Source organism: Tetrao urogallus, assembly GCF_951394365.1.
Source record: "Tetrao urogallus genome assembly, chromosome: 2".
Classification (NCBI taxonomy): Eukaryota; Metazoa; Chordata; class Aves; order Galliformes; family Phasianidae; genus Tetrao; species Tetrao urogallus.
In genome coordinates, this window is record NC_136814.1 from 31514968 (window position 1) to 31529659 (window position 14692).

Consider the following 14692-nt stretch of genomic DNA (forward strand, 5'->3'; position numbering starts at 1 on the left):
TTGCTGCTGACACTGAAAATGGCAGGCAACTTGAAGAATGGGTGAGGCTGAGGTACAAAGTGGTGGCTGTCCAGAGGTGTTTCTGTCTGAAGTGTGCTTTGTGAGTTGAGAGAGCACAAGAACCTGTGTTTTATAATGACTTGACTTAAACGTGAAGTATAGGATCAGATTCTGCCTTTATGATTAAGAAGGACTATCCTATGTGTATCATCATTGCCTATTGAAAAGAGGTTTTCATGGGTTACTAAGTATTGTCTGCTGAAAACTGACAAAGGTTAGGTGTCTGTTTTCCACTTCTCTTTACTTTTATGCCATATCTTTCCCCTTCCCTCTCACCAAAATATCTTTCTCTCTTTCCTGTTTTTCTCTCTGTTAAAATACTTCTGGAGAGCTTTCTTTAACCTGTTTTAGTAAGTATTATAATTAACACATGGCACTGTGTTAGAAACAGAGTTTTATTTTTCTTTTAGCAGGACATGCTGTATTTTAGTTCTCTTGACTAGTATCATGTATCTAACGTGTATCTTTATAACAGTGCACTAATTATATACTACTTCAGATAGTAAGGAGAAATATTTTAACATCTTCTGCTTATCATTGGCAAATGCTTTCATCTGGTGAAGGCTTTTTGTATGTTGATTTTATATATTCTTTATCTTTGATTGAATGTTTAGCTAAGGGAGTAAATAAACCCTGTCAAACAAACTAAAATTTATTTCTTATCTTTGTGAGGTTTTTTTTGTATGAAATGAGAGTGTAGTTTAGAAGGCTTATCTATGCAATGCTTAGTTTAAGCATTTAATGTTTGTGAAACACTAAGCCAGATTCTTTTGGGCTGTACAAATCAATTCCAAAGTAACTTGAGGCGGGAGGAAGAATTGAGCTCTTCTGAATGGTTTTAAAGAAACAGTCTACATTGAATACTTTCTTTGCAGGCCCAGATCGCTTTTCTTCAAGGTGAAAGGAAGGGGCAAGAAAATCTGAAGAAGGACCTAGTGCGGAGAATCAAAATGCTGGAATATGCACTTAAACAAGAAAGGTACGTTGGTTTAGCACTGAGTACGTGATGACAGATAACGTTGCCCAAAGTGGGAGAGATTTACTGTGAACGAAAAAATGTTTGTGTTTACCAGTTAATCAAATACCTATTTCTTTGTTCATGGGAATTTCCTTAGAAGTCTCCTGTCTACTACTTCAGTGTTTTACTCTGCACACACTCTCCTGTAGTTCTAAACTTTGAGGCACACAGATTATTTTACTGTGTTTTCAGAGGTCTCTACTCTAGTGATTTATTTCAGGGCAAGTTAAGTTACTTTTATTTATTTATTTATTTTTACTGGTAAGATGTCTTTTAAAATGCTTAAAGGAAAAGCATACTTCTACTAATACTAATACTTCTACTAATTGTTGCTTAAATACTATTTCCCTATCAGATAATTCCTACTTTTCTTTCATAAAATATTAATAAAATGAACTCTAAACAGTTTACATTAGTAGAAATATACACATTTGCATGTGAGAATAGGGTACTGCTTGAAAATAAAAAAAACACAACAATGCACAACTATTAGAAGCTTTGTTTTTAGAATTTCTCATCTTACTTGGGCTGCTTGGGCACATGAGATATGCCTTACATTGTCCAGTTTATTTGCTAGCACGGGGCTGCAGCCCCAGGGCTGCAGCATATTTGCTGCTTCTTCAGACAGTTATCAGAGAAGTGGTTAAGGTGGATATCCTTTTTGCCCAGGCCTTCTTGCCTGATTGATCTTAAATCAGATAGCATAGGAAAATATCAGATTTCTGCTTAGTGGAGATGTGTTAGCCACAGAAAGGCTTGTGCTTGAAGCATGATTTTAAAGATTAGAGTCACTTTAAAAGAAGACAGAGAAGCAGTGGAGTACATTTTTGTGCAGTTATTCCTTATGCTCTAAGGAATAAAATTGGTAAGATTTATTGTATTTCAAAATTTAAAATATATTCCTGGTTACTTGGGGATCTCTCTAACACTTTCTTTTCATAGTCAAGTTAAATTAGCAATTTATCCCAAATGATCAGGCGATATAAATCTATTTCAATAAACTATGATATACGTTTTTAAAGAAAAAAATAGAACCAAACCAAAACAAAAAAACCTTCCATATCTATAATGAAAATGTCCACCGGTTGTTTGGTGAGAGCCACTTAAATTTCATTTGGTATTTAAATGCTAATGCAGCATACAGTGTCAGAATTAGGAAAATACCCAGATAGTTTTTTGTTGGCAGTTTTTACATATGTTATCTTTTATCTTAATTTTTTTTGCATTGTTGTTTTGTTTCCTCTCCCTTCCCTCCCCATATGTAGTATTAGCCTCAATTACTAAGGTCAGTAAGCCACACAGGCAGCTGATCTGATCCAGTCTGACATTTTCTGTATGGGTATACAATAGTTATTAAAGTAAACGTGGTATTTGTGTGTGGTGTGTGCTTGAGATGGCTATTTATAACAGTTTGTTGTTTTAAACAGAAGTATTATTTGCCAGTTACGGAAGAAAATGTTTTCTACTGCTGCTAGAAATGTCTCCCAGCAAGTGTTCTTGCTTGATGCTTAAAGGAATGGCAACACACTGGGCTTGAAAACATTATTCTCTTTCCCAACACTTTCCTAAACCACCCATGTACTCCATCTGCCAGTAGTCAGGTTGGATGCTGGCTGTTTATACAGGGATCTCAGAGCTGAAAGTGAGATCCTTGAAGGTAGGAAGAAAACATTTTTGATAAGTTAGAACAAAGCTGGTGCTGCTGGGAGAGGAGAAGAAGACTTACCCATATTCTTCCATTTCAGCCCTGGCCTTGCGGTGTACCAATCTTAATGAGATTAAATAGATTATTAGTAATTGAACGGAATATTAAATCTTGATCCACAGTAGTTTGTGCTCGCAGTGTTCCCAAAATAAGAAATGGTTGACATGGGTCTTCTCAGGTATGAGATTTTATGAGCTGCTCTTTTGCAGAGTGGATCTTCAGAATTTTTTCCAATCAGTTTTAAATAATAAATTTTGGAAGCAGTGTTCTGTTTCTTGGCATTTACCTGATTTTGTATTGAAGGAGGTAGAAAATAATGTTTACATAATATCATGTTTTTTTCTGACAAATTTTGTTTTGTTCATTATATCAGTAGTGGTAACTACCTTTTTGTTGTTTGTGTATGTAATCAAGTTGTTTCTGCAGAAGAGTCAATACAGTAAGGAGAAAAGAACTTAGAAAGAGTTAATCACTACCATTTTTTCAGCAGCAGTTCTGGTGTAGGTTTGCCAACATCCTGTAGATATTCAGTGTGAGGCAGTTTGTCCTTGAGTGTTATTTTTTTTATTGCTCTATTGATAGTTGCTCCATCAATAAATGGCATTATTTCCTTTGGATTTTCAGGAGCTAAACAAAATGTAGTACTATTTCTCTCAAGTGTACGTCTAATTTAGTAAATTAGTCTAGGTCGTTTCCTGTCTCAACATATCCCATCCAGAGAACCTGACTCATGAGCCATGTCTCTAGAAATACTTGATTTAATTTTATGTTGTTTTCTGCACTAATGTGCCTGATCAGAGTGAGGCTGGCGCCCTCACCCCTGGATAGAGCATCTTACATTGCTGTTCCTGGCAGTCTTTCTTGTTTATGTCTCTTGGTTTGGCGACGACTCCTAGATCTTCTACGGATGTTTTGGCAGGCTCCCTCAGCACAGCTGGATCAGATGCTTCAGGTCCAGTGACAGATATTTCCAAGAAATAGTGGCTTTTTTTGATTGGAATCAAGCTTTTCTATATGAAGCATTCAGAAAAGTTTAACTGCTCTCAATTTTAGGAGAGTTTGAAGGATGAATGCCTTTAGCGTTTTTCTGAGCACCTCTTAAAGTGTTGTGGCAGCGATGTTTAATGCATCCAAGCACTGTTTGTATAGAAGAAACACAGTTTAAAGAAAATGATAATAGCAATAGTAATAAAAAGATGTATAATGAAGTGCAAAAGCCAGAGCAGTAGTAATATACATACTTACCTGAGTAAGGCTGTCTATCTGCTGAAATAGTTTTATGGCCCCAAAACTGCATTCTTCAGACAACTTTCAATTTTCAGAAAACAGTTAAGCCACCCAAGTTGGTCATGTTTCAGATAACAATGCTAGGCTCTCAACTTTGTGAGTGCCAAATCCCAAGGCTACCTCAGTATTTTTAAGCAGATGAAGCCAAGTTTGGAGGAATTTTGTTTTTTCTGTTTTCAGATTTCTAGAAGAAATACTGTATTTGCTCTCTTTTGTGGCAGTAGCATCTCACTACTGTGCTGTGTGAACTACAGTTCAGCAAGAGTGCTAGAGGGACAATTTCAAGCAGCTAATAACTAGAATATGTGCTTTCTGAGGAAATGGAGTAATTAAACATATCTGGTGGGCAGGAGATATGTTACTTGAAGGAACAGAGAAATATAAACATGGTAAGTGGTAAGTCATACGAAGAATGTGGAAAGACAATAATTTAGATTTATTTTGTGAGACCTTTCATGCCTTTTGTTTTCAGTATGTGGCAGTGGCTGATCAAGACTTCCCCTTCTAAGACTTGGATTCTTAATCCTTGTGTTCAGTCTTTTCCTTAGTATACTTTAGAAAGAAGGAGACTTTCATGCTTGTGACATTTTCAGCTGTACCATGAGGATGTTACTAATAATAAATCTTCCACTTCCTGCTAGAGTGAGTTGAGATTTTTTTTTTTTCCCAGTGGACAGCTAGCTACCTTACCCTCCCCTTCCTTTATACTGGAAGTTAACCATAGCTGAAGGTGGGTTTACCAGGTCAAATGCTCTGTCACTGTATTCACATTTTTTTTATATCTCAATGGTGTCTTGCTCAGCAATCTGAGTTTATACTAATTCATTGTAATTAATTCAGTTTTGCGTTGGGATTTCATTTCATACCAGTAAACGTCTATTGCTTTTTCTGCTTGTCAACTGTCTTTGTCAGGGCATTGTGCTTTTGTTGCATCTGTATTTTCACTGGTCTCTGCCTGTGATGCATTTAAATCTTCTGATAGATGAAGTCTTAGTCCAGCTTAGTAATGAAATAAATTTAAGGACCTATGGTGTACCAGATCATGTAATCTGGGTTATCCTCTTGTTTTAAGAAAGAGCAATAAAGGCTTCAAAAACTGTTGCATTACAAGGAGGAACTGATTTAAAAACAACCAAGCAATCAAAAAAAACCCAACTCTGTTACTAATAGATTAGAATGTGAGCAGAATGAAGAATCTTACTATGCTGAACTGATTTTATCATGCATTTAATGAGGGGGAAAATTTCAATTAGAAAAAAGTCACAAAATGCTACTATTTGTTTAAAGAAGGAAAACCCTATAAGAACTGTAAAAATAAACAAACTGTGAATATACAGAGTCTTAATGTTGGTAACAAATACACTGAGAAGTATTAAAAAGTACAGATTGAATTTTTGAAAGGTAGGTTTTGGACATAAGAAGGGTAAAGGGAATAATCTTTTCTCTTAACCTAATAATCATTGTATTTAGTTCTTAGGGAGAAAATTAACAAAACTTTGACTAGAAAACTGGTGAATGCTTTGAAGAGAATAGGAATTTATATAATGTGTATGAACTAAAAGCAAGTACCCCATGCCACAAAACCAACTGCTCTCTGAAATATTGTGGAGTACTGTGTATATATACATATATGTCACTAATCCAGATTTAAGTGAAGTGTTAATATTTGCTTTTCGAAAATCAAATAAAAATAAATTAAACATTAAGATCACTTGAATTGCTGACTGCATAAAAGCTTAAAGTGTTTTTTTTTTTTTTTAATGGGATGTTTATTGTTGCTGAGGTAGGTTAGTGTCAGACTAGAGGATTTGTTCTCAGTCGTTACTTTTCATTAATGGTGGTGGAGTGAAAAAATGTGCACAGTATCAGTATTTAACAGTACTTATGTGGGTTTGTCTAACTGGGGAAACATCTCTCTGCTTGTGATGTGTAGAAAACATACTTTGAGAATTAAGTATTTCAGATGGGCATTCAGCTTTAATTTTGTTTTATTCTTGGATATTCTTCTTTGTACCTATCAAAATGTTTTTCTTTCACTTTTTTCTGTTCATATCTTTCGAATACATTCCCTCCTCTTCCCTCAGTGATTGCTGCTTAGCTGAGGTAGAACTTAGTGCTCTAGCTTGAGAGAGGGATGTGAATTCCTTCATCTGTCTTAGTTGCTGCGTACTCCTAAGAGGCATCATCTCTCTGCACTCACGTTGCTCACACAGAATTAAATGTTTATTATCACTAAAAAAAGGCCAAATTGTTAGGAAATGTGTACTGTCAATACTGAGGCGTAAGAGCTACCAAACATCACTTCCATTAGCATTATTTTATTAGAAGTAATGAGTTTGCTAGTGGCAGTTGCCTTGTGCAGTTATGAGGTGTAGCACATTATTTTCTTTAAAATCATTTCAAATGGAAGAGTTCCTTTGCAAGTAGTGAAGCCAGTGAAGCCTGTCTTATTGTTGATATGCATAAGGGTTTTTTTTTTTTTCATCTTTTTGTCTTTTTTTGCCTATATCTTGCCTTACATCCAGCTCAGTGCGTTTGCACTGGTGCTGTGCCTGCCCGTATGCATGCAGGTTGGTATTCCCACTGTTGCCAGGCTGAATCTTGAGTCTTGCTTGAGTTCTCTCTTGCCTTTGGTTTATGATAGGAACAAGTGCAAGTGCTGCTTCTCCACCCAGTTAGGAATGCCTACAAAACTTCATGGGGAATCAGTTGGGTTTGAATCTTTTAAGCTTTTGTACTTGTTGAAACCAATTATTGAGACGAGTTACAGTGAGTATAAGAGAAGGGGGAAATGATAGTGACACTGGATAAGGCTGTCTTTGCTCTCTGTGTTGACTTACTTACTGTGTTGTCAGGCTTTATCTATTGTGATAAATCCTTATTACATAACTTCCATATAGATTTGTAATGCTATACTACTGTGAAATTATTTGTAATGTGTATGTTTAAAAGTCTATAAACACTGAATCTGTCAGATGTGGCTTTTCGTCTTCTAGCTACTCTTATGGTCACATGGCATTCTTTGTGGAGCTTATTACAATAGGCCTTCTATAGACTAAGTATTTTTGAAAGAGGACTCTGAGTTTTTGAACTCAATTAAGCGTCAGGTCTAGCAGCTGCATGAGAAGCTGGGCTGCCATCAGCAGTGGAATCTGAGTGGTCCTTAGTGAGGAAAGCTTGAAGAAAAAATTTGTTTTACTGAGGTGGCAAAGTGAAGTATCAAGTAAATGGCACTGAACTGACATTCTGGGGATAGAAAAAGTTTGATAGTTGATTTTCTTTTTTAACACGGAAGCGGAGGGGCAGGAGAAGCAAGCACATATCCGCAAACAGGGAAGCTTGAAAAAATTAATTAGGCAAAATAATGCTCTGAATTTCATTGTTTTGTTTTGTACCTATCCTAGAAAGATGAAGTGGTTTTTATAAGGAGGACAGACAACATTTATGTGTCTATTTGTACCCTTTAAGTGTTTTTGTTTTGTTTTTTTTTTTCCCATCTCTTTTCAGGGCTAAATATCACAAATTGAAATACGGCACAGAATTGAATCAGGGAGACATGAAGCCACCGAACTATGATTCTGGTAAGAATTTATTAAGAATGAGTTCATTACTGACATAAAAGCTCTACTATGGCTTGTACAAATGCTGAAATGACGGTTGATGAAATATGTCACTCAGAAGAAGCAGTGGGAATAGACTTAATAAAGTCCCTTCAGTACTCATCCATAAACCACCAATACTGCCATCAATCATTTGTTCAGAGGCTCAGAAAAAGAGAGTTCTTGACTCCAGCTGTGCTTAACAGTGCCTTCAGAAGAAGGGTTTTCACTTTCGAAAGTAATTTTTAGGCAGATTTATCGCCATTATATATTAACTCTTACGTAGAGTGAGCTTTGGTAGTTGTGTATTGCATCCAGCTGTGTTCAGTAGTTGTCAGGGAATCATTGTGCAAGAGATGATTTTCCATGGTTGCTATTAAATGGGTTTGTGAATATTGAGATAGATAAAATGGATATAGGTCCCCTTATGTGTGAATTCTGATGAATCTTTGGTAGCTTCTTTGTTAGAGGATGTATTGGTGTTTTTGTTGTGTTTTTTTTTCAATTCAGTTGTTTAAAGAGGAATGACTTTCCGGTATGTTCAGTAACCTTCCCATATCACTTATCAAATTATTCATAGGGTTATACCACAAGCTTTTCTGATTCTTAATTTTTGTTTATGCAAAGAAGATTTTGTTCATCCTTCAGTGTTTTTACCAGAATGGCTTCAAGTTCTTTTTGTAGAGCTTTTTGTAGCTAATAAGCCAAGATATTTTTTATCTTAGGAGCATATGCTTTTTTATTTCCTGAAGGAGGGGGGAAAAAAGTACTATGAAGCTATGTATGGAAAAATATGTAGCTATTAGTTGCCAGCATTCAGGTAGGTTTCTCACCAGAACAGCCATATAGTTTTTCTGTGGATTTTACCAGAGTAGTGCTGTTTGAGTTCTGATTAATGACTGTGGAAAACATGGAAAATTTTCAACAGCTTCTTAGATTAATAAATAAAGCTTTTTTTCTTTTTCTTCTTCCATAACAATTATGTAAATACAGATGAGTTTAAAGTTGATGTGAGTAGTTTTGATGGGTATGGTCAAATATTAAGGAAATTTGTTTACCGGTACATTATAGATGGAAATGATACTGCAGATAGAATTCTAGAGTCATAGAATGGCCTAGGCTGAAAAGAGCTTCAAAGATCACCTAGTTATAGCCCCCTGCTATGTGCAGGGTCACCAGCCACCAGACCAGGCTGCCCAGAGCCACATCCAGCCTGGCCTTGAATGCCTCCAGGGATGGGGCATCCACAGCCTTCCTGGGCAACCTGTTCCAGTGCGTCACCACCCTCTGTGTGAAAAACATCCTCCTAATATCTAACCTAAACCTCCCCTGTCTTATTTTAAAACCATTCTCCCCTTGTCCTATTACGGTTCCATTTGATATTGTTAGCAGTTAAAGCTGTTTGTATTGAAACTTGAATTACGAGCAGTAATTAAATTGTAACTCCAGATTGTTTATGTAGTTGTGTTCCCTTTGAGGAAAAAGGAAAAAGATGGGTCTCTTGGATGTGAGACCTGAGGGATGAAGATACTGATGGCTAGTGGAACTTGATCTCATGTAGTAAAGTATATAGTTGATGATCTGTATTTTTTATGTGTCAGTAATAGAACAGCTATGTTCTGTATGAATTTTTTTCTTTCTTGATTGATTTTTGGTGCTTGGAATTTTTGTGTTGTTATCCAATCTTTCCTAATACTTTTAATACAAATTACACTTATCTTGTCAAGTGGAGGGGAATATTTTTAAAATGTCATACAAAGAGAGCTGTTTTTAATTAAATAATCTTTTCCAGATGAAGGGAATGAAACAGAGATTCAGCCACAACAAAATAGTCAGCTAATATGGAAACAAGGACGACAGCTGCTAAGACAGTAAGTGTTGAGAAAAGAACTTGAATAATGAGTGCAAGAAAGAGTATCTGTTAATGAAATATGATGATAGTGGTATTTGATTTTTCTGTTAGATTTTCTTTCAAGAAAAGTTAGTGTGTTGAAATTCATTCATCTTCTGCCCTACTTTCTAAGCTTCTGAAAAATTTTAATATTTCAGAACTTCAGGTGGGGAACCTTATGAAATCAAACAATCTCCTCTGCTTTTCTTTTAGTGAGTATAATAAAACAGTCTGCTTGGGAGTACAGTGGCTCATGACACCTTACTTTTTTTTTTTTTTTTTTTTTTTGCAATTAAAAAAGAAAACACAACTCTGTTAAGGGCTATCTAAAATAAATCTCCAGCCTGGGTCGCAGAGGAATATAATTTGTTTTGGTCTACTTTATGTATAGAAATCATTAGGTAGTTTTGACTAAAAGCTTTCTAATTCTTGATTCATCTTAATGAAGCAAATGTCTGTTAATCTACATCAGTTTTTGAATTCTGCTCCTAATGAGTTATCCAGTTCCAGAGTATTTGATTGTATTTCTTTGGTGGTAAGTGTTCGGTTGTTTTTTTTGTGTGTGTGTGCCTTGATTGCAGCCGTCAATTTACACAGGGGTCTTTTACAAGACCTGTTATCAGGGTCACCCTGAGCATGTTTTTCCATGTGTAAGCTTCATTTTTCTAAGCTGAAAGCTGGATTCTATGGTCTTCAACCAATTAGCAGAATTTTTGATATCTAGTGGGTTTTTTTGTGTAACCAAGGATTACATGAGAGGGGAGGGAGATGGTAAAAACTTCCTAGGGCTTATTGGAATGGGCCTCTTTCCAGTGAATTTTACAAAAGTTAAAATTGCCCAGTTTGTCTATTGGGTGGCTTTTACTTTTTCTTTTTTTTTTTTTTTCCAAGAACCCATATCTCTTCATTTAAGTTGCATAAACATAATTAAAGTAATCTTGACTTGGATTGATTTCAAGTGATTTCAAGTGACTTGGAGTGATTTCAAGGCAAGTCCTTCCCTCCCAGTGTAATTCATAGGTTGTACGTTGCCGAATAGAGTTCATTACTGATAGACTCTCTTTTGCATAGATGTCTGGTTTGATTTTCATATAGCCATCAGGCAGTATTCTTCTGCAGATGTATTTATGTAGAAGATATCATTAAATAACTGGAGGAAGATATTTTTGCTGGAAAAGTATATGTCCTTGATTTGTGACAGCTCTTATTGTAAAATAGCATTTCTGCTCTTCAGAGTCACCCAGATTATTGACTATTTAATTTGTTCAGTATTCCTGAGGAGATAGCATTATTAACTTTGTTTTGTAGAGGAAGGAACAGAGACAGATCTTTCCAAAGGTAATTCTGTGCATCGATGAAAGTGCCGACTTTAGACCTTGATATTTTCATACAAAACGTCCAAGATTTTTGCTGCCCAGTCCTTACATGCCAGACAAATTAATATTTTGCAGATAAATTGCAGAGTGAGAAAGACAAGGCACAGATTTTATCAAAACTACTGCATTATAAATAACCATTCTTACTAGTAGCTATAGCTACAGAATTTGGTTTTATTCCTTCTGTTTTCGTAGGATTCTAATGATTCTTGTAGGAACATGTCTCCCACTTCTTGTAAGGCTTCATGTGTAGTTTCCATGTGTTGAGGAATAAAATGGCTATATTGTACATGCAACTGTGGTGATTTTTATAAGCCAGTTGTAAATATTTTAATTGAAAGTGCTTTTCCATCCATTTTAGTAAATGAATGAATAACGTATTGTATAACCTCTGACTGCTAGGCTCTTTGATTTTTTTCCTCAGTGACTGTAGAGGCTGGTACAGCAAGAGACGATCCCTCTGCAGCTGGTACAGGATGATTTATAAGCATGTTTCATTAGCACAGCACCATACTTTGCTAAGCTAAGATGCAGAAGATGAGTTTAGGGAGAAGTTTTCATTTATTGTTTGGAATGAGTAAGATGTGCATGAAGAATTAACATGAATTCTGTTCCTACAGGTATCTACAAGAAGTGGGTTACACTGACACAATATTGGATGTGAAGTCAAAACAAGTACGAGCTTTATTGGGCCTCTCAAGTGATGCTTCAGAGAAGGAAAACAGAAATCAAGAACCTATGGTAAATGGCACAGAGGGCCAAATTAAAGAAAACGCTATGATTGGGTAAGTGTCATAATGACAGTATTCTCTTTCTTCGTTAAGGCAATTAATGATGTAGAACAAATTTTTGATAACTGAGATTTCGAAAGCCTTTTCCTAACAGAAGATTAGAGTAATTTAAATGAATTTTATCACATTAAGCAGTTAATACGGAAGGAACTTTTAATATTCACATCTTTAAAAACAGCATGTTTGTTAATTTTTCTAGTTGCATGGCAGCACAAAGGCAAATCAAGCCTTTTATGTGTAATCAGAGGTCAGTGTTGTTTCAAGTTAACAACTTATTGTTGAGAACTTTAGATAGAGGCTTTGCTTTTCTGATGTGTGCTGACAATGATGTGATAATGTATGTGAAACACAGGACGTTTTGATTAGATTTGAAAAAACAAGTTTACTTATTCTACTCTGATTTCTGTAAGGTCATGGTTTTCCCCTAATGGATATACATGTTCAAATGTAATTGAAATGTAACATAATTTATTTATTTTCTTTAAGTCTCTATCACTATGAAAAGTCAGTCGGAGATAGTAAAAGCTTATGCTTGCTTTTGCTTTTAAGTGTTTTTTTTTTTTAAATTATTTTTATTTTACTTTTCTACGTTTTCTTTTCCCCACAAACAGATTTTGTTTGTTGAGTTTTTGTTCATTTTTTTAAAAGGAAAATTAAATATGAAACTTAAATGTAGAGGCTTTCAGAAAGCAATCTGCTTTTTTTCTTGTTTAGGGTACGGTATGTACAAAATTTGAAAAATAAGGGAAATGATGCAAAATTTTGTCTGAACAGTATGTGGGGTTACTGTTCCCAGTGGCTTGTGCTGTCATCAACAAGCACAGCTTTCTGCAAAGATTCTCCCTCTTTTCTGTGCTAATTAATGTGGCAGAATTCAAGATCTTTGTATTTTAAAGTCCGATACTGTTACGTGACATATTTTGTCTTTAAAAAGCATTTGTAAAATTGTATTGTAGCAGATAGCTCCAGCAATTTCAGGCCAATAAGTTATCTAAGGACAGAAGTTCATTGTTACATAATTAAATTTAATGCTGTGAGGTGGAAAATTTGAATGCATGAGAAACCCTCAAGCTACATAGATGACAAGCTGCGTCGTTTATGTGCGATGGCTTTGTTTTTGAAGAACAGGGAATGCTTGATGAATTACAGTAATGATTTTAGTTCAGTTTCTGATGGAGTCAGTTCTGGAGGAAATGGATAGATAAAGCTCTTGTTCTTATACTCAAAAACAAATTATTGAAATGTATTGGGTTTTTTTTTTTAATAGGTAGATATTTATAAGGTAGTTATGTGATAGAGAAAATGATTGGACAGTGGTTTTTAATATAGAAGTTTTTAATATATTTTTATTTCCTATATATTTCCTCTCTGGGTAGGTAGAATATCAGATTATTTTTTTAACACTAGTAGTGCGCCCTGTATCTGAGGATACTCACTGATGCAGAAAACAGTTGTTTCTGTTGTGGCTATGCAAGATTGTCAACTTAAAGGCTGTTCAGGCACATACACTCTAAGACTGCTCTCAGCTCATTTGTAAAGCCTAAGATGGAAGAATGTGTTACAAAGATTAGAGCAGCATTTTGATACATGATGTGAGACTTGACTCCTGGGTTTTAAACTGAAAGAATCTTCAAGTGATCTCTTTCACAACAGTCATGTCAGTCCTTATGGGTTATTTTGCATTTGTGGATGTCAGCTGAAAACTTTCTTACGGAAAGGAAAAAGTTGAGATTTTACCAGAAATCCTTGGTGAATTTAAGACTGGCTTTCGTTGCTACGATTCTTCTCTGTGATTCAAGTGCACTTTCTGAACATCTCTTTGAACTTTTAGTGCAGGAGGCATTCTGTGACTTTCTTCCTAGCAGAGGGTGCTGTTACTTAACTGCCATTTCCTCTCATGCTATTAGACACACATTATACCTCGCTATTTCTGTGCTATGTGGCACTTTCACTTTCTCTCAGCTGCACTGTCACTTTCCTCAGAAATGCAAAAGTGTAGCTTTATGACATAATGAAAATCAGAAAGGAGGTGAGGTGTTACTCAGCTCATACTTCAGCAGCCTCACTGATTATCAGCATTACTTACTACTTATACTTGTACAGACTGGTTTCTTTCTGAAGAACACTGGTATTTAATCGGTGATTAAATCTTTCTCCTGATCCCAACTGGAATCGTTACTGAGTGTTCAAAAACTCAGTTCAACATTACTTCTGTCTGTTTACCAGAACTGCAAAAAAATTAGATGGCTCAGCTTCATTGTGGCTTACAGTCTCGAGGTAGGAGCACTCTTTAAAGCAATCTCAACAATGCCAGGCTATATAACAGAACAGAGAAAAGCTTGGTTGTTCTTTTAGCAGCCTCTTGCTATTCCTAGTGTGCATATAAATGGGATGAGAATTGGAGTGTCACAGCAAGCTTGTGAGATTGGAAGGGCTGCAGTGAGCGAGTGCACTTCTGTGGTGTTAGAAGAGGAAAGACAGCTGTGGTGAAAGATTGGAAGAACAAAAGAGAAAAAGAAAACAAACCAAAACAAACAGACCCAAAAGCTTAGTGCAATTTCCAGAGGTATAAGGCCACATGTGTTTGTCGCCAGTCATTCAAGGACAGGTTGGATGGGGCCCTGGTCTAGTATTGAATGTGGAGGTTGGTGGCCCTGCATGTGATGGAGGGTGTTGGAGATTCATGATCCTTGAGGTCCCTTCCAACCCTTGCCAGTCTGTGGGTCAATTGCAAAGTAAAATGCAATAGAAGGCAGATGGAGGGTGAGCCATGGCTGCAAGGATACACCTTGTGGAAGAAGGGTTTTCTATCACCACTATATGCTTCTGAAGCCAATGGAATTTGGCAAATTTTGTGGTTCAAAACATTTAATGAAAATTGAATCAAGTACTTGTTAGTGAGTCTGAGGCTAATGGTTTAGTTTTCTTTTAAGATCAGAGTGCTGGGTAAAATGCATGAAAGTCC

At 35.9% G+C, this 14692-nt stretch overlaps 1 protein-coding gene across 1 annotated transcript in view; it reads left to right on the top strand.

Moving 5' to 3' along the window:
* Positions 1–14692, top strand: part of STRN (striatin) — a gene marked incomplete at its 5' end in the record, with an annotated part of 55696 nt that overhangs the window by 11281 nt on the left and 29723 nt on the right. Inside the window, 4 exons of the mRNA XM_079550460.1 lie at positions 936–1039; positions 7578–7651; positions 9462–9540; positions 11557–11721. Coding sequence (XP_079406586.1) covers positions 936–1039; positions 7578–7651; positions 9462–9540; positions 11557–11721 — 422 coding nt within the window. The remainder of the gene's footprint in view (positions 1–935; positions 1040–7577; positions 7652–9461; positions 9541–11556; positions 11722–14692) is intronic.